At 46.3% G+C, this 19,762-nt stretch overlaps 2 protein-coding genes across 6 annotated transcripts in view; one reads left to right on the top strand and one right to left on the bottom strand.

Annotated features, from left to right (window-relative positions):
- Positions 1 to 10,895, top strand: part of LRIG1 (leucine rich repeats and immunoglobulin like domains 1) — a 100,084-nt gene extending 89,189 nt beyond the window's left edge. The window contains exons 13-19 of the mRNA XM_067303657.1: positions 1,938 to 2,258; positions 2,888 to 3,169; positions 3,756 to 4,175; positions 5,533 to 5,655; positions 6,264 to 6,410; positions 7,521 to 7,835; positions 8,030 to 10,895. Coding sequence (XP_067159758.1) covers positions 1,938 to 2,258; positions 2,888 to 3,169; positions 3,756 to 4,175; positions 5,533 to 5,655; positions 6,264 to 6,410; positions 7,521 to 7,835; positions 8,030 to 8,262 — 1,841 coding nt within the window. The 3' untranslated portion in view covers positions 8,263 to 10,895. The remainder of the gene's footprint in view (positions 1 to 1,937; positions 2,259 to 2,887; positions 3,170 to 3,755; positions 4,176 to 5,532; positions 5,656 to 6,263; positions 6,411 to 7,520; positions 7,836 to 8,029) is intronic.
- SLC25A26 (solute carrier family 25 member 26) overlaps positions 8,697 to 19,762 on the bottom strand; it is a 99,634-nt gene continuing 88,568 nt past the window's right edge. For 2 of the 5 annotated variants that reach the window (XM_013954896.2, XM_013954897.2), the window contains one exon: positions 14,385 to 14,645. In XM_013954896.2, the coding sequence (XP_013810350.2) occupies positions 14,549 to 14,645 (97 nt within the window). In that variant the 3' untranslated portion in view covers positions 14,385 to 14,548. Of the gene's footprint in view, positions 11,901 to 12,720; positions 13,989 to 14,384; positions 14,646 to 19,762 lie in introns of those variants that run through there. The other 3 variants (XR_001294335.2, XR_001294336.2, XR_010885398.1) reach the window with 3 other exon arrangements.

Below are 19,762 nucleotides of genomic sequence, written 5' to 3'. Positions count from 1 at the left end.
ACAGTTTCTGTTTTGTTTTGTTATTCAATGGGATCAAAGCAAGCCCAAGCCTACATTTTAAAAATTTGTCATTGGCTACAATTTATTTCCCACCAAAACCACACAGCACATTGCTTGCATCTAGTGTATTCCTTACAGGGCTGCCTGAGTATTAAATCAAAAGGGACTAATGGTTGTTCCAGTTCTAAATTGGGCTGCACAGCTGCACAGAGACTTCTGCAGTCCTCTCAGTTTGATATTACCAGGACTGCAGCTATAAATTTTTCACACTGCAGCATTATGAGCTTGTGCTGTGGCTTTTTGTTCATCATTCAACTTTTCTCCCTCTTGGAAACAAAGGGTTAAAAAAAAAAAAAAAGTAGAGGAGGATCTCTCCATCACAGCTCCTTTTATTGGGCCAGTAATGTGTTACATATGAATCAACCAACTGCTAACAGTTGGATTTTGCAATCTTATTTTTTCTCCTATGCTGTTCTCTCATGCAGACAGCAGCTACAGCTGTTTTCCCACCTAACACTCACTGCAGTTGTTTCTGCACTTGAGCTGTGGTTGCCAAACAGCTTTACTAAATACCCAACACACACAAACACATACCACTTCACTAATAACAAAAAGAAACATAAATGATCAGAGGAAGCCAAAGTCGTGTTGCTCATGCATCCAGCTTTGGGGCAAAATAAAAGCCTGGTTTTGGAAGCTCTGTCTGTGATGCGAGCCGACATGGATTCTAGGGGGAGCTGCACATGGCTGTTTGATGGAGTCCAAATATGCTCCTGCAACACCCTTTAATTCAGTTGAATGCATGACTTGTATTGAGAACTGAGCAAAAGATTTGCTCCAGCTGCTGTCCCATGTCCATCTTGAGCACAGTCCCAGGGCTGCCTAGGTGGCCTCCCTCTGAGGGGGCTTAGGGAGGGTTGCTGCATTCATCTGGAAGAAGAGATCATGATGGCTTGATCCCCACAGCAACATCACAAAATGAAGACAGCTTTGCTTCTCCGATGCCTGCCAAGTCCTCCAGGCACTAGTATGCCTGGTTCCAGAGGCCTGGCTGTTTAATTAAACCTTAGTCAAATATTAAATTACACCATTTGTAGAAATCTAATAAATGAATCTGCTTGGAACCCTGCTAAAAACAACAATCTTTCTGGGCAGAGAGTGTGCAAAGCTTTCCACACCGGACGGGTGACAGGCAAATACAGCTGCTTCTGCACTGGCGGTGCATGCTGCAGCTACCCTGCTCCTGAGCAGTCATTCCTAGAAAGTGGATAAGTGCACTGCAGCCCTTCGCTTTAAGTGTCCTCCCTCTCTTCCCTCCTGCTTCAGGCTAAGGCAGGTCTGCAGGTGAAGCTGTAGGTTCAGTATTGCTCTTTATGCACGGGTCGCACAGGGAAGGATATTTTCTTTAGACCATAGTATCTTTTTGAGGCCCAGGTTCAATGTCAAAATTCAGTTGTGTAAGGTACCAGGTAGATCCATACACTGTACACTCATAGTCCTGATGACTCTCTCAAAGTGCAGATAGACTCATTTAAAATAGGCTTAGATTCATCTCACTTAACTGGACACTGAACTGAGGGGGCTAATTTAGGAATATAAAGGCAGGCACATGGGTGAAGAGAGCTAGGCATCTTTTCAGTGTCCCTGGTCCCTAGGTGACCATCTCACTCCACTGATGAAAGAGGGAACCAGAGTTCTAGTTTAGACCAGCCACTCAGTGGAGTTGTGTGTGGCATATCTGTACAATAAAGCCAGTCCCAAAGGTGAAGTGCTTTGCAAGAGCAAGCTGCTCTTCTCTTGTGGACAGCAGTGGATGTAAAAACAGGTGTACAATAATGTCTTTCACTTATGCACTACTCATTTCTCATTACATCTTCCTGCTTGTTCCAGTTCATCCTCACAGACCAGGACTAACTATGCCTGCTGTTTTCTCTTAGATGATTTCCCCAAGCCCCAAATCATCATCCAGCCTGAGACAACAGTGGCTGTCCTTGGGAAGGACATCCGTTTCACCTGCTCAGCTGCCAGCAGTAGCAGCTCCCCTATGATGTTTGCATGGAAGAAAGACAACGAGGTGCTGCGCAATGCTGAGATTGAGAACTTTGCACATGTGCGGGCAAAGGATGGTGAGGTGATGGAGTACACCACCATTCTGCACCTCCGGCATGTCACCTTCACCCATGAAGGACGTTACCAGTGCATCATTACCAATCACTTTGGTTCCACCTACTCCAGCAAGGCCCGACTCACTGTTAATGGTTAGTAGAAAGCTGCTTTCTAGTTCCTTTCCTCCAATTCCTTGTGAACCCGTTTTTGGCAGGCAGTCACTCCTGAGGGTCCACTCCTGATGATGAGAAGCTCCTAACCTCTTCACGCTAGCCACTTGCATCTCAGTGCATTCTGGGAAATGCCACGTGAGGAGCACGTGCCAGCCTTGGGATGGCTGCTATCCAGCCAAGCACTTCAGCGAGTTGTCCCTAAGCATGAGTCATTCCACTGGCTTCAGCCATTCTCTTTGGCTGTTCCAGTAGAGTCTTTGCCCATGGGAATGGAGATTCAAAAAGGTTACAAAGTAGAGGGAATATACTGATTGAAAGTTCTCTGTAGGAGGGATAATGGGTTTTGTTTCCAGGTTAATCACAGAAGACAATTAGCTTTGATCCCAGGTCTAATGATCCCAAGTGGGGGTGTCTTGGACACTGTAGACAGGTATGTGCTATAGAAATACAGGATCAGTCCCCAACAGCTTAGATGTGTCTTGCAAAAGCAGCTTTTTATCCTATGGGTAGTTGTCATGCCTGTCTTCTGTTTAGGAAAATAAGCATGTTCAGAGATGGTGTTTTCTCCATCGAATTATTCATCCTTTTTTCTTGTTTTTCTATATCAGTGTTGCCCTCATTTATCAAAACTCCCCACGACATCACCAGCCGGACAGGGACAACAGCACGGCTGGAGTGTGCAGCTGAGGGACACCCCACCCCACAAATTGCCTGGCAGAAAGATGGGGGCACCGACTTCCCTGCAGCTCGAGAACGCCGCATGCACGTCATGCCTGACGATGATGTCTTCTTCATTACGGATGTGAAGATAGAAGACATGGGTGTTTACAGCTGCACAGCACAGAACTCTGCAGGGTCTGTGCTCGCGAATGCCACCCTGACCGTACTGGGTAAGGTGCATTAGTTCCCCTGAGAGACCAAGAGATCCAGAAGTGAGAACTGGAAGGGAGTTCTGCTCAGGCCCTTTAGCAGTTGTAGATACACAAACGGGACAAGGAGTCAGTGCTCTGCTTTAGTCTTGTTTCATGCTTTTACACTGTGGCTAACTAATGAAAAATACCCTGCTAATTAAAAAAAGGAGTTGTGAGTCACATTTCCTTTTCTGCCAGGGAAACCCCTCCAACCATGCTATTTTCTGCCTGGGAAAATCACTTCAAAAGGAAACTGCAATCCACCTCTCTTGCCCAACCAGATTCTTGATGTCTGTCAGCCATTACTGCTTGTCCTAGGGGTTTCTTTGGTGGGAAGACTAACACAGACTGGTGAAGAGAAGGCCTTGGTTGTGCATGTTAGACCATGAGTCTCAACTATTGTGGTGTGAGGCCACCATTCCCCTGGGCGCATGGCTGTGTAGTGCATTGCTATGTATTTGTCTGCAGGAAGATCAGGTCTATTTAATAATGTTAAAGAAAATATAGTAGAAATCTGTTACCACACTATCCCCAGGAATTAATTTCTGTGTTTATTCCCCTGCAGAGACACCCTCTTTGATTCATCCACTGGAAGACCATGTAGTGTCTGTAGGTGAGACTGTGGCTCTTCAGTGCAAAGCCACAGGGAGTCCACCTCCCCGCATTACCTGGCTGAAAGGGGACCAACCCCTAATCATGACAGAAAGGCATCACTTTACCCCTGGCAACCAGCTGCTCATTGTTAGGAATGTTGTCTTGGAGGATGCTGGGAAATACACGTGTGAGATGTCCAACACCCTCGGGACAGAGCGTGCACACAGCCATGTGAGCATCTTGCAGTCTCTTGGCTGTAGAAAAGACCGTACCACTGTGGGGATCATCACCATTGCAGTGGTGTGTAGCATTGTGCTGACTTCTCTGGTCTGGGTCTGCATCATCTACCAAACCAGGAAGAAGAGTGAAGAATACAGTGTCACCAACACAGGTAGGTCTAGTCTCCTGCTAAGGTGCTCTCAAACCTTTTGTGTTGTCAGACTTCCCACTAAGGCTGAATCAGCACGTCAGGTAGCCACAATCACACTAGGAAGGCGGTTGGCTTATCTCTGTGGTTCTCTTGGCTCAGAAAGCTGGAACCAGCCTTCGCTTGCTGTTGAAGCATGTTCAGAGCTGCGTTTCTCCCCTTGGCTGGCTCTTCAGCAAGGTCTTTTCCACTTGGCAGTAGTCTCAGCCTTTGCTTTGCTACTTTGGTTTTCCATGACCATGAATGATAACTCTTGAGACAGTCTGGATTATGTCCATGATGCTGGGAACCTGTATTGCTTCTTGGGAATTTGTAGTTTCAAAGACTTTGTATTCAAAACATAGAAACGTTAAACTTGGAAGCAAGAAGCTTTTTTCCTGTTGTCCGTAAGAGCTGTTATAACCCTTCTGATGAGGGACATCCCTCATTTCTTTGGGAAGAAGAAGAGTTTATTGCTTCCTGCTTCAGAAGGGGATAATTTGTTGCTGAGCTCAGCATTGCAGAGAGAGTAAACTCTCCTGCCCTCAGCTTTATACAGTCTCTGGACAAAAGTATGGAAGAACGAGCCTAGGGCCTCCCTGCCCTTCAGGGATTTACAACCTTCCTGTATCATTCTCAGTATTAGGTATAGTACAACATAGGATTTCAAGGCCATAGCCTAGGTAGGAAGTCTTGGCTGCCATATAATTAGTGCAATCTATATGTGGGAATTTTTACCCTTTTTTTTTTTTTTTCTTTTTTAAGCTCCATCTTGCACATTATGTTAAAGATCAATTCTGAAAATCTAAGGCTTCGTGCCTAGGATAATTGCATTTCACTTGGTGTTTGTGACAGTAGGGGAAACTGAGATTGCCTCAGTCAGCATGGAGAAAGCCACAGATCTTTAAGGGGCTTAGACTTTTCTGCTTAAGTGAATTGAAGCTGCTGTTCTCCAGAAGTCTGCTACTTGTGACTTTGGGAGATGAAGGCCTTGAATTAAATTAGGTGCCCTGAATTTCAGGAGTAAAGGAAGGATTTACTTGTTCTGAAGAGACCATTCCACCTCCACATACCTTGTACTGACCGTGCCAAATGCAAATATCCAGAATGGCCTATCAGCACCAAATCTCACAGCTTTAGGCTCTCTGAAAATCAGAGGGGATGGGACTTCTAGGAGCATGGGGCATTTAGATAGTACAATTCCAATTCATTGCATTTATGGAAAAGACCATTTATAGATCTGCTCCCAAATCCCTTGTGAAAATGAGACCTAGATGCATTTGAAAACAGAAGCCTTGACATCCTCCCGGGAACTGATGTTTTTCTCCTCCCATTGCTCTAGATGAGACCATTGTGCCTCCTGACGTGCCGAGCTACTTGTCTTCACAAGGGACTCTTTCTGACCGGCAGGAAGCCGTTGTCAGAGTAGATAACCAACAGCCTAATGGGCACATAGACAGCAACGGTGAGAACCAGTCTAGTTATTTTTTCTGCAATACTGTATCTAGACTTGATATGAGGAGGGAGAAATCACAGTACAAAGTACTTCTGGGCTTGTTCTGAGTTATCTGAAAGATCTTCATAATGTAATTCTCTAGCTACTGCGTTTATGCAGAACAAGGATCTGACTTTCACTTTACAGAGCTACCTTCTCCCACTAATAACAGCATTTATGCAAGCAGACTACTTCAGGAACTCCTCAGTCAGGCCCTAAGGAGTATTTTTTTGCTAATTTTGGATTACTTCTTTGGCACCAGAGTTATCCACAGTTAAGCTCTACTACAAAATACATTAGCATGGCCTGTCCCTGCCTTCAGGCTTAGAAATTAAATGCTGGGATTTTACAGTATTTAAATACAGCGTGTTAGGAAGGAAAAGTTAAGCATTCTGAACTAAGATTCTTCTGAGTTTATAAAGCATTTATTTTGTTAAACATTAGCTTAAAATTATCTATTATCTCCATTGCTATTTTTCTCCTTTTTGTAGCTTTTATGGTAGAAATAAAACTAACAGGTCATTCAGCTGAGAGAGCAGATGGTTGTAATCTTTAGGCAGATGGTTCGTTTGTTACAGGTATGTGTCAGACTGATGCTGGAAGGTGTCCAGATGTTGAAGCTCCCACTGTAGGTTGCAGACAGCCAAAGTTGTGCATCGGCTATAATAAAGACACTTGGAAAACTGAAGACTTGGCTGATGGAATGCTTGTTCCAGATAAGACAGGTACAAAACCCATTAATCTGGAAAGGTATTTCATGTTTGTACAGATCAGAAAGCCCTCCAAGTCAGACAGCATTTAAGACTAGAAATTGTTACCTTAAGAAAAAAGGCCAGAATGATTCTCAGGTGTGAGTACAGTAAATTTACTTTCTCCTGCTTGCTTTGATCCTCTATCAAATTTGGATAGTTTGAATTCAAGGAACTGTCAGAAAGAGGCAGGCTAAGGTTTATGATAAGTATTGCTTGCAGCTGGCTGATCAGTATTTGATTTTGAGCTATTCCTAAAATGTGAGAGTACTTTCACACTGGAAGTGTTATATTGGTCATGATCTTTAAAGGGTCTGTCAACTTCAAAGCTCAGCTTTTTTTTTTTCTTTTTAATTTAAAAGTTGTTTTGGGCACTACACCTGCTTCTCCTCTTTGTGAGTTTCTTGGGTTTTACACTCGCACTTTCTTATTTTTAGGATGTGTTTTCTGTTCTCATGCTGTATTGTAAAATATACAGAAGAACAGCCAGTGAAACAAATTTTCTCTCCAGGAGAAATTGTAAAGTTGAATAATGGAATGTTGTCAAACACACAAAGGAAATTAACTTTGAAAACTTGGAAACTCTTTCCCGCTTGCCTCTCTGAATTCTGCTCATCTGTTATTCCCACTAACTAATAAAATATCTTGAGATAACAATATGATTTGACAGTGATCCCTTTAAAGCAGCAGCACAAAAATAAAGGTAACCTGGTACTTATAGCAGTTAGTGTAGAAACAGAAAGTGGAACTTTACTCTGACTAGAAAGTCTGGAAAAGGAAATAAATACATATTTTATATTTAAAAAATAATTCTTTGGAATGAACAAAAAACCAACCCAAGCCATTATTTTGAACTACCTTTAGCTATGGGACAGCTACAGAGTTCTGAACGATGTGGGTATTTACTAGCATTGTATAAAATGAAGAAATGTGTGTATTATTTGGTGAGAACGATTCCCATACTGCGGAGGGACAGACTAACTAAACAGAGCTGCCTTTTCCTTCCGCAATTTGTGTGCTTCAGGGCTGACAACTTCCAGCTGGTTATTCTTCATTCGTTGCTGTTTTCTCTTCCTCCCTTTAAAGGCTATGGCCTGCCGGTTGTGTGCGCAGACTGCAGTGGGAGTACAGACAGCATGAACGTCCACATTTACCCCAAGGAGTCGGAGTACTACTCCGAGAGCCTTAAGACTATGGATAACACCTACCAAAATGCACTGAGCAGCAAGGAACGAAGCAGGAAGAGGGGTGCAGGCACCAGCCTTCTTCATCCTCAGCAGTGCAACGGGATTGCCAGCAGCAAGAGGGTGGAAACGGATGGGACCCTCTACCCCAGCAACCATGACAGAATGAGACCCGCGGGCACAACCACGACCAGCCCGCTGCTGGCAGACAACCACGGTACGTGTTTACTTGGGGATGTCTTTTTTTCTCCCCAGCTGTAATACCATTTGGGTTATATCCGTGCCTTGTTTTCTCCCATCAGTGACTTTAGCTGGTTGAAGGACTTGCATGATAGCGGCAGGGTTGGTTTTTCGAGGAGCGCTGGTGGACTGAGCATCAACTAACCGCAGTGGGCATTTGTTTTTCTGCAGACTCTTCACAATCGGTTGCGAAGCCTTCAGAGCTTAACAACCTGAATTTGGTGAGAGCTTCTCCAGCCGGAGGGTCACTTAAGCAACTGAACGTGCTTCCTGAAATTTCCCCAACGCTACTGGATTTGCAGAGTGAAGCGGAAGTGAAGCAGGCTCTCCTGTCCAACAGCTACCTTCCCAAGTCGTGTGACTCCATTCATGAGTTTAAGCCACCGAGAAGATCGATGGACTGAGAGAACAGACTGCCATGTGCAAATTAACAAACATGCTATTACTTTCTTTTTTTTTTGCACAGAGTATATGGGCTACTTACTTCTACCTCAAATCTTGAACTGATGACCTGTCAAAGGCAAACAACTGAGGTATGAAAAACAAGCTTGTATGGGGAACAAACTCCTATTCGAGCGTCACCTGTTTGTATATAGTTTAAAACTTCCCTGAGAAGTATGAAGCGTTCAAAAGTTGACTTGCATATGAAGCACATAAATGCAAGGGATTATTGTGTAAAGAGAAAAGTATTTGATACAATTGTATATAAGAGTTTTCATATATAAATATATATATATAAATATATATATATATCTTTTACAGAGGCTATTTTAATCTTTAGTGCATGGAAAACTGAGTGAAATTTTACAATTTTGGCAATATTGTTCTCAGTATCAGGTTGCTGTTAAACTTTGTGAGAAAAATAATTCTGGTGCCTTAAATGCATAAGCAGAACTTTAAAAAACAGACTGTTCTAAAGGGATTGTCCTCTTTTCAATGGAAGTTCCTTTAAATCAAATATCAATTGGGTTACTTAGCACAAATTTCCTTCCCCTTTGAAATTTATTGCACTTAACACATTTAAACAGAGATCTTCAATTATTTCAAATGAAGTTTATAGCAAAAAAACCCCAAGCTATTAGACATTGCATAGCAACCTGATTTTTTTTCCTGTTTGTGGAAGAACTTAAGTTCTATTATTTTTCAGAACTGCATAAAAATTAATAGGCAAACTGTGACTGTACCTATATGTTAGAGTGGACCACACAAGAAGCACTAATTCAGCCACCGTGCAGAGCCCCAAACCAGACAGACAAAAAGGATACCACGATTAGCGAATACGGTCATTACCAAAATAAATCAATCATGCGGTAAACTATGGGGTGGTCTCGTATCTTGCACCATGCAAAAACTTCATACCAGAGGGCACCGTCTGCCCATACGGGCTGCTACAGCACTAATCGCCCACGGAGCTGAATTGCAGGCGCCCCCCACGTCCCGCCGATGGGTGCAGTTACACCTCTGTAAGGCGCATGTAACGATTCAGCCTGTCCCTGTTTAGGGAAAGGAATAACCCATACCAGTGTAATGCGCTTTCCCACCACTATAACTACATCTATTCCAGAGTGGTTTTGGAACCATGTAACTGTTTTGGCAACAAAAATAAAATCACACTCCTAAGCTGACAGCTATACTGTTAATTCATGTGATAATTCAACCTTTTTTCCTGCAACACACTATTAAGCTTTCTTGTTGAGCATCATTACCCTGATCTGCAGCCAGACTCTTCGTATGAAATTATCTGCTTCAAATGAATCATGCTGCTTTGTTTAGCAATTCCAGGCTATTCAGAAATAAATATACTAATTTAGAAGGGAAACGGTATATTTGATGGTCGAATATGCTCTGTTAAATGGAAATGTCCCAAGTATTTTTATGTGGTCTTTTAAGTTCATCCATGAATAGGGGGAAAAAAATACCCACGTTGGTCAAACAGATCCTTGTCACTTATAACTTCACTATGAAGCTTTTTATTTATAGAAAGGCTGCTTTCTGTTGGTGTTGGTACCTGTGGATGGAGGACTCCTTTCCAGTTATTTGTAATTTGAGTTCTGCTAATATAAGGTTGCTAAACTCTGGTGATGACTACTTTGGGGAAAGGTTTATTAGGGGGGTTTATTACTTTTTTCCTTAGGAGCAACTCTAATGCCAGTTCCACTGAAGCAGAGTCCAGTAGAAACCCACCTTTGCTAATAGTACTGTGGCTAAAAACAGGCATCAGAAGTAAGGGCAGAAACGCTGCATTTTCTGTTCAGGATATCATTACAGATCTGCCAGAGTCCTACCAAGCTTATGGGCTTTCAGTAAGAAGTTAAGTGCTGCCTTGAATCAGGACTCAAGGTGCCCGTTCGTTTTATTACAAGCTGGTCCTGTCCAGCCTTACCTTGAGGAGGCAACATCTCCCTTGAGAAGAAGACGCCTTGTCTTTTGCTGAGTAGCTTAAGACAAGTTTCACTGTAAACTAGTTGACTGAAGCTGACCTTGATGGAGCAAGGCATAGTTTAGCCAGGTACCTGTCTGTATCAGTTTCTGACTATTGACACGTTTGCACTTTGAGACAGGTGGCTAAGTATGTTGAGTGCCAAGTTTATTCCACGCAAAGGAAATGGATGTGAGAAAATTATAAACCGAGCATACTTTTCCCTTTACTCAAGGGGAAAGTACGCTTCAGAACTGACTCACAAGGTGAAAACAGTGGAACTGGGAACAGGGGGAAGATGGGAGTGATTTAATTGACTCATTTTGCTGGCGGAAATGTCATCACCATTGCAGAGATAAAGCATATTTGCCACATTAACATTTGAAAATAATGTTTCTGAATAAAGTTAACTGCCTAATGTTATGACTTCCACTAAATATGTGAATTTGCTGCTTCTAAGAGGCAATGTGAAAGAGGAAGTATTACTTTTGTGTACAAAGTTATTTATTTATTAGAAAATTTGGTACAATGTTGTACATTGAAAAACATGTAAGATATTGAAGTGTCTAACAAATGGCATTGAAGTGTCTTTAATAAAGGTTCATTTATAATATTACAGCTTTTTTGTTGAGAGTGAGCTTTTGGGAGTTTCAGTGGAAAATTAAATAAAATTCTAATCCGTTGCTACACTCTTTTCTGTCTTTCTCTAATGAAAATGCAAAGTGGCTGCTGGTGAAATTAGACCCACAGACTTAACATTGGATACTGTAGATCAGCTTGAGACTCAAAGTCTGACTTGTGGATGGGATGGAATTTGGGGGCTGTATTGAAAGCCGCAAGAAAGAACTCAAGAAATACATGTCTAATATATCAACTGCTTAAGTGTCTGGCAAGTGCCCTAATCTTGGCACCGAAAGCTGAGCAGATGGGGGTGTGTGCATGTGTGTTTAAGTATGTAAGAAAAATGGGGTCAGGATTGCACCAGATTCAGCTGCAGTTGCGAACACGTCTGGCTTTTTACGTCTTGCCCCCACCCTTTATGGAAATTCCAGAGGCAGCTTCAGAGATAAGCTCAAATTCTTCCTTTAACTAAAATCTCGGTTGAGTTTCTGTCTATTTAAAAAAAATAAAAGTATATCCTCTTCTAAATTATAACTTTGGGTATAAAGCACATTTTCTGAGAATACTCAGGAGAATACTCCCTTAATACATGTAGGAGTTAAACTATTTTAAAATGGAAAAGCAAGAGCCTTTAAAAAGCTGGTGCCTGGTGTGAGATTCAAGTTTTGTTGTTCCAAATTATCCCAGTAATGGAATAAAATCAAATTTTCAAGTTTCCCACATAGCTAAAACTCAAGCAAAAAGGCATCAGGGAAAAATATTCAAACACATTTTTTAGGTCTTTTTTTTCCCCACAGTCCTCTAAGCGAAAGTTTCATTTTCAGCAGGATTTGACAAATTGGTGCGTGCGGGCGAGCCCTGCTGCAGCGCGGCCCCCCGCTGCGCCGGCAGCCCCGGAGCTCTCACTTGCCTGGTGCCGTTTCGGGGTGACGCTGTCCTTCCCGCGGCGGGTCGGGGTGCGGAGCCGGTCGCTCAGCGCAAGGGAAGGGGAGCACTTGGTGTCTGTTGAAAACATAGTTAGTCACAGGTAAATAGCAAATAGCTCTGCTAGGCCAGCGTCCGCCGACTCGAGTGTGGCTGGGGCTCTTCAGCTGCAGTTGAGATGGGCCTTCGATACCTAAAAAAAAAATCTATCGTGGTGTGACATACTGGTGGCGAAAGGGAAAGGAGGGCAGGTTCCCCCCCCCCCCCCAAAGCCTTGACACCACAAATGGGTTTGCTTTTATCTCTAGTGCACGTGGCAGTAGCTGCAGTGTCACCAAACGGGGTTTCCCTTAGCTCACTGACTGATGCCGCAAGTTTGGCAAACAGGATCACGAGCAAAAGCTTTTTCTTTCTTTTGCTTTTTTTTAAAACACTGGGGTTTTTTTTTTGCTCAGGAATAATAACATGGGCAGAGATAATAGAAGTGCAAGGCCCGCACGACTGTTAGGTTTGCAAAAACAATTTGCACAGTTAAAAAAATAAAAATAAAAAGTGTAACAAAAACTGATTTTTGCAAAGCTTAGGTGGGGGGGGGGAGGCCCAAAATATAAGTGCACCATAATTATTATCAAACAGCTCTAGCAATTAAAAACACCAACTGTAGTTCTAACCCTCTCATTTAAAAAGTTTTAGTAGGGAATGTAACTTTAGCTTTTAAGACTGAGTTATAAATCTCCCCCCCCATCAACAAATGCCCCTAAAATTGGGTCTACTCTCTCGCTATATATTAAAAAAATACTTCATAAAAGAGCCTTAAAAGAAGTGGGAAGCACTGCTGCACTGTGCTAGTGGCATTAACCAGCCAATCTGGGACCTGATTAAAAAAAAAATCTCCAATTTTTTTTTTTAAGCAGCGCATCCTCTGTTCTTCACAGTTTATTAGTTTGCCAATTCTTTTCTAAGTTTTGGCCTCGAAACGCCCTGTGATTACTACGGCACAGCGAGACAGTACAATAAAACATCCACACTTAATACTTCATGGTCCCCGTTTGCTGCCGAGAGATAGCGTCTTCCCGGGGCTGGGGCTTCGCGCGTGCCTCCTCGCCCCCAGCTTGCTGCACCCGTATGCGCCTCCTCAGTGCGGAGACCAGCTTAAACGCTAAATCCCAGCGCTCCGGGGAACCCCTCAGCCCAGAAACTCCCTGAGCCCAAGGTGCTGTGCCCATCAACCCGGGAGGAGCACGCGCAGACAACGCGGGTGCAAACGCGCAGCGGCTCCGCAGCTCCGAGCGGGGTTCCCGCGGCCACGCAAGCCGGCTCCCGTGCCCCTCTCGAGCTGACCTTGCCTGCCCGTTAAAACGCATGCGCACAACAAAAGCGGGGCTCAGCCCGACTGCTGGTGCTCCCGGCAAAGCAGTGGCCCAAGTGTGCATAGCGCAGCCGCCACCGTCACCCGAGTCCTGCGGGGGGCCCCGAGGGGCCCGAGCCCCTGCCGCAGCCAGCCCGGGGCGAGGGTCGGCCTCCGACCACGCGCGAGTCCGCCTGCGGCCACCGTGTGCCCCCGAACCACCTAACGCGGTGCCTCTCGCCCCGCAGCGCGGGTGCAGCACCGCGGCGCGCGCCGAACGCCTCGGGAAGGGTTCGCCGCAGCGGCCCGCGCCTTGCCCAAGCACAAGCCTCCCCGCGCAAACACCCGCTACCCCTAACCCTTTCAAAGCACCACTTAGCCAAGACGCTGCTGTAAACCCGGCCAACCGCTTTGTTTTCGGTTTCCGGCAAAAATTTTGAGTAATTTCGATAATGCCTTTTCGCTGAGCGCTTCCCAGCACCATTTTGGCCGCTACAGCTCCGCTTCCCTAACGTGAGAGCAAGAGCAGAGGTTTGCTCTGCCCGCCAGCAGCCCCGAGAGCCCTTAGGATCCGTGCGCGCTTCAGCCGGACGACGTGCGCGCGCGCTCCCTGCCCTGCCTCCCCAGCTCCCTCCTGGGCTCCGTCAGCTGCTGAGGGAGGAAGACCAAGAAAAGGCATAACTGCATCTCTCAGCACAAGCACCACGGTTAAGACTGGCGGAGCTGTAAAATAAAACAAGCCCGTGCTTTTACTGGAGAAACGTGAGTCTAATTAATAAAGCTGCGCTGGTTACCACGCAGGAATGCTTGCTGTGCACCTGTAGGTATAAACAGGAATATAAACTTTCACAAATACGGCTCAAATCAGAAACAAATGGATTATTGTCTTGTACAAAGAGCCCTCCCAACCTGGAATATTTTCTGTGCTGTTGGAGGGCAACAGGCTGTAACTCTATCAGTCCCCGCCGCTAACAGTAAAACCCTGCCTGTGTTACGAGGCAGGTGCCACTGAATTATGAAAACTTGCTTTATTCCAGGCTCCCCGCTCAGCCCACCTTCTGGAGGTTTGCAAAACATTTCCCCTGCAGGAGTGCTAATAATGCCTTTTTCAGCCACCGTAATTAGCTGTTTACCCCCCAAATGTTACTTTTTTGGCACGACTCTCGCAATGACTTCACTCACTTTCCATGCAGGAAAATTTCATGTTTGGGAAATTGGATTATTTGAGGATTTACTTTTCTTTAACAGTGAAAGTGGCATTCAGGCTGCTGAACAGCTGCTCCGAGCGCAGCGCAGCGGCGGGAGCGGGACGGCTGCGCTCCCAGGCAGATCCCTTCTCCGGCTCTTCGTGACCCCTCGCAGGAGTCGCCGGGCTGGGTCAGAGCAGCAGTTGCCGAGTCTTCTCGTAGGTGCCCAGGAAGATGAACCCTCCCAGGCTGATCGCTGTCATCCGCGGGACGACACCTGCAAACAAGCTGAAGGCACAAGAAAGGCAGTTTCAGCGGAGGAGCGGATGCAGCACGGCTGCCTGCAGAAGCTGCAGAAAACGTAGCCAAGAAAACTTCTCTCTTGCTGATTTCTTAGATCCCACCACACTGTTCTTTGAAGGACCTTGTCTGGGCTTTACTGACAGAGCACTCGCAAGCCTTGTGGGTTTTTAACTCCTCTCCCGTATTCCTCACTTGCAGAAACAAAGGTGCAGGAAGCTACGGGCTGCTTCACAGAAAGAGCAGCTCCGACAAATCCCCCCAAAGGGGTGCAGACAGACGGGAAGCGTCCAGTGCCCCGGCCACCCCCACCCAGCCTCAGCAGAGGAGAGCGGTGCCGGTGCCGCGAGGTAAACTGAGGCACGGGCCCACGCTCCCAGCCAGGCGCCCCCCACGGCAGCGACAGCACCGCTTGCGCGGCACGCGTGGGATGAGCCGCGAGGGGGACACCGCTGCCCTCGGCTTTCCAGCCGTGGCAGCGTAACTCATCATGGTTCCAGCGAGGAGCTTTTCCAGCGCGGGATTACGTGCAATTCCCCGGGAGCGCAAGACTGCTTCGAGCGCTGGGGCTGCGCGGGAGCAGCAGGCGTTCCCGGGGGCGCGTAGGAGCGCTCTGCTCTGCCCCCGCACCGCTGCTCACGCCGAGCTTGGGAAACCTCCGGCTGCAGCGACGCTGGGTTTTGTTGTAATGAGCTTTGCTAAGGAGCCTGGAGCACGCAGGCAGATGGAAACGTTTTATGGCTTTACTAGACAGCAATTGGGTCTATTACCATAATGACAGCTTTAAAACAGAGTAATTTGTACAAGGCATGTATGGACACAGCGCTGATAGGGTAAATCCTACGGTGCAGCGTCGCTCTCGAAACACGCACCATCCTTCTCCAGCCAAATTAGACAGCCCTGATTACGGGAGCAACGGCAGACGTTCGTTTACAGCACAGCCCATCTGAGGCACAGCTATTACATAAACAGGGTCGATAACTGAGTTACCTAGAAGCTGCATCCCTGGCAACATCTATTACTAACCGTCACTTCCAAGAATCCTGGCCCTGCGACCCCCAATTCCCTTCCCTTGCCTCTCCACGCGGCCTCTCAAGTCCATGCTTCCCACACGTACATGTTTCCATAGGAAAAGAAAGCCAAATGGCTCAGATGCTGGCCTGAATGTGCGAGCTGAGATCTACTAGAGGACTCATCCAAACTCTGGTGTCAGCACACTGACCCCTCCGGGCCACACCTGCCTCAACAGCAGAAGGACGAGGGAAACGGCTTCTTCTGCGCTACCCATCAGAAACCTGGCTGGGTACCCTGCCGCTCCTGCAATGGGCTGCTCTGTACCTGCCTTGGTTTCCACTTCTGCCTAAGCAACCTCTACCAGCTCCTAGTCAGACCCAGCACCACGGGCTAGATGGCTCCAAGACTGCCTTCTCCTGATCAACAGCTGTAAGAAATGCGCAGCATGGGAATGACTGGCAAAGAGCAAGTGTAGGCTTTCAGGTACGGATATGTCATGCTTTCTTCAACCACGCAATGAACGGCTTAGCAGCAGATACAGATCTGGGAATCACATTTAAATTCAAGAGTGATGCCTGGCTGCAGGTGTGTTAATACTGTGGGGTGCATGTGCCTTCTCTGACCTGGCCAGCAGGACGGTCTCCCTTCCCACAGGGTGCAGCACTTCATTGCAGGGTTCCCGACCCAAAAATGTATCTAGCCCCACAGTTCCAAAGTCAAAGGTAACATTTTGGGCCACAACCCAGCAATTTAAGGCAAATTCTTTCTCAACAGAGAACAAACAGGACTCCTGTCTAAAGTCACCTTTTGGAAAAGGCACCGCAGTGCCTGGACACAGCGTAAAGACGGGCCAGTGCTTGAAAAGGCTTCCTGCGCTGGGCCACAAGACCTCTGTATTACACTCTGGTCCAAAGAGATACCCATGCTGAGAAAAACCACCGCCTTCACCTGAAGGCAGCTTTGCACTGAGACCACCTCACTCCTCTGAGCAGCTTGTATTTCTTCAAGCAGCAAGCCCTCAGCACAGGGGTTGCTTTTCCAACTCACATCCGCAAGATCAGGTTCTGGAGAAGAGCGTGGTTAGCGCCCGCCGTGTCATGCTGCCAGCCATATTAAATCAGCATGGACCGGGAAGCTCAGCCGGGGACCAAAGGCGAAGGAACGGGACTCCCGGTGCAAACTGCCAGCTCTGTCACCAGCTAAGCACAAGCTGGGACAAGTCATCTGACCAGATTTTTCCTATCAGTAAAATAACACTTGTCCTTCTCACCATTGAGTTGTGAATGCCACCATGTCCTTGAATGAAAAGCATTAGGAAAAGATGCGAGTCTGCATTAATGCAAATGGCTCCTTTACCCCCCTGACAAGAGCAAACAGGCAAACTGGCGCATTAATCTTATGCCTAGTCTATCTATTACTGCTGGCCTGTCTCTCTCTGGACAGAAAGGGATGCTAAATTTCTTGGCATGAAGCTCAAGGATTTACTAGGTGCAAAACAGGAAGTTGAGCCCTGTGCTCTGGTTTTAATAAGGTGGCAATAAGCAATGCATCTTTCTGCCCCCAAAATTCCTCCTCTTCAAGTATGAGATTTATTAGAGAAGCCATAAATCATTTCATGTTGCAACTGGCCAAAAAAGCCCGACACTTTTATTGTTTTTGATTAATAGATTTATAATCGGCAGCAGGCATGGCAGCCTCTGCATTTATTTTTCCCAAGACTTTCTTCCTCTTCTTTGCAGCTGACGCAGCTTGGCCTACTTTACATGTTACTTTTTCTCCAGATCACTTATTGTTTTGATTTCAGCAGAATTGTGTTCCCTTTGGTCCTAGTCCATGGGTACTATCTTTAGGCAGAGTTTAATTCGGGGTTGTTTGGAAAAGGGCACTGCTGCAACACCCTTGTTAAATGAACACAAATACACATTTTCATTTTCTGCTTTCGGCCGGGGGAAGGGGGAGGGTTCCCCAGCCGAGTCCACACTAGGATACCTGCTCAAGTCCAACACTCAACTCTTCAGCAGTAGAAGCGGCCTCACTTCTCTCAGTCCCCCTGAAAACGTGCCCTAGAGCCCATGGAGCAGTGTAGGACCCGGACCAGCCTGCAGATGGGTCACCTCATCGTCTTGAAGAGCGAGCCTTAGTCAACACAACCATAAAAGCAGCCTGGTGGGGGCACAGCAGCTGGATGGCTTCCTGGAATAAGTGTCCAGGAACTTCCTGCAATTTGTTTTGAATTATTTTCCACATGTGTAAAATGAGTATTGAACTTTTATTAGTTGTGTGAACAGAGCTCAGATGTTAACAGAAAACTATCTCCCGCAAAGCTGAAAAGTACGTAGCTGCTTCAAGCAACAGTTTACAAATGTTAAAACAGCACCCTGAAAGCATCAGCCACATCAGGCTGATTAAAAACCTATGAGAAATTACAACAAAAAGCCCCAACTAAAGCTTCCAGAAAAACTTCATTTCTCCTCCAGGCCAAGGGCAGGTGGACATAGGCCCTACTGATAGACGCACAGGCCTTACCCGTGGACTGAAGGAGCCTAAGTTGGCTGCAGTTGTTAAGGACGTATATTCTGTACTGGCATTATGAGTGGCCAGTAACCACTTATGACTCACACAGTCAAAGAGGACACAGAAACATAAATGGATCGGGTGTCCATAAAAAAATAACAACAATTTTTAGGCCTGTGACACCTTTCGCAAAAGCTCTCAAAATGTTCTACAAATGCTAGCGAGGACTTTTCTTCACAACACCGCTCCAAGGTCAGAAGAGCAATTCTCAGCCTTAGGAATGTGCTAAGGGAGGCAGCTAAGAGACCGGATTGACATCACCCCAGCCTTCCCTGACCAGTCAGAAGAAAGCCCAGAACAGCATCTTCACACCCCGATCACAGCAGGAAAGCAGTTGGAGAGCTGCTCTGTGGCTGCTCAGAATGACGCTTAGAGCTCAAGCCTGTTTTCAGAAAGTTTGCCTTTTTGTAACGAGCACCTCACTGGAGAAATCCAAGCAGGCATGTGTTTACGTGTGCTCACGCATACAAGACTACCGTAACGTAAGTGCTCTCCCATGGAGTCACTTCTGCCAGGCCACAGAGACGGCCATTTGCTGGGCAGCAAGAGCACGGTTCACCTAGAGCCAAAGCTCAGCCACCACCATCAGAGCTCCCAGCCCTGACCAGCATCCTAAAGCCTCCCGGCCTGACGGGAGGCTTAAAGGACAAGTCAGAGAGCACACTGCCAGACCCACCGCCCTCACCTTTCCTGCACACTTGGCCTCTGCACCTGGAGGCGTTTCTCTCACTGGCGCTGGGCTTACTGACGGGAGATGCCAGGCCGGGAGTGCTCCAGGTGCACAGCCTCACACAGCTCCACGCTGAAGCAGAAACACAGTACTCCAGGGAGGGGATGCAAACCTGCAAAATCCTGCCACTGCTCCCTTGCTTCTCCTTTCTTTGGCTTCAGCTTGTCTCTACTGCCAGCATCATGCCAGCATCTCTTGCTCCCATCATGCATCTTAATAAGAACGGAGAATATAGAGGAACAGAGGACACCTTGATGGTGTTTTCAGTCAGAAGGAAAAGGGTTGTCCATAATGAACACATGGCTCCCATGTTGGCCTTCCCTGATGTCTCAGAAGGGGTGATGCACACATCTCAAGGTGAAACGGTGGTACTCACTGCCACAGGATGTTGTGCATGCCAGAAGTTTAAATGGAGGATGCAGAACAAATGCACACATTCTTGGAAAAAAGTCCATTATGGGTTATTAAACACAAATCCACCTCCCCTGTCTCTGAAGCCTGGAGCTAATCTTAGAGATTATACTGGGGAAGTATACGCTGTACGTCTGGCCTTGTTTCTACGCTCTTTCCTGGACACTACTCACGATCAGTGCTAGAGACATGCTACCAGGCTAGAAGGACCTTCAGTCTGACCCAGGACAGTTGTTCTTAGCTACCTGAGAGCTGCTTCCTGGCTCTGTACACAGCAATTAAAATCTTTTCTGTATGATAGCACTTACATATAAACAGACCATCCCATCCTCTCCTGTGCCCCAGACACACCTGGAGATGCAAGCACCTGGGACGT

The sequence above is a fragment of the Apteryx mantelli genome, chromosome 12 (assembly GCF_036417845.1).
Source record: "Apteryx mantelli isolate bAptMan1 chromosome 12, bAptMan1.hap1, whole genome shotgun sequence".
Classification (NCBI taxonomy): Eukaryota; Metazoa; Chordata; class Aves; order Apterygiformes; family Apterygidae; genus Apteryx; species Apteryx mantelli.
Note: the sequence above shows the minus strand (reverse complement) of the source record. Positions and strands in the feature narration are given on the sequence as shown.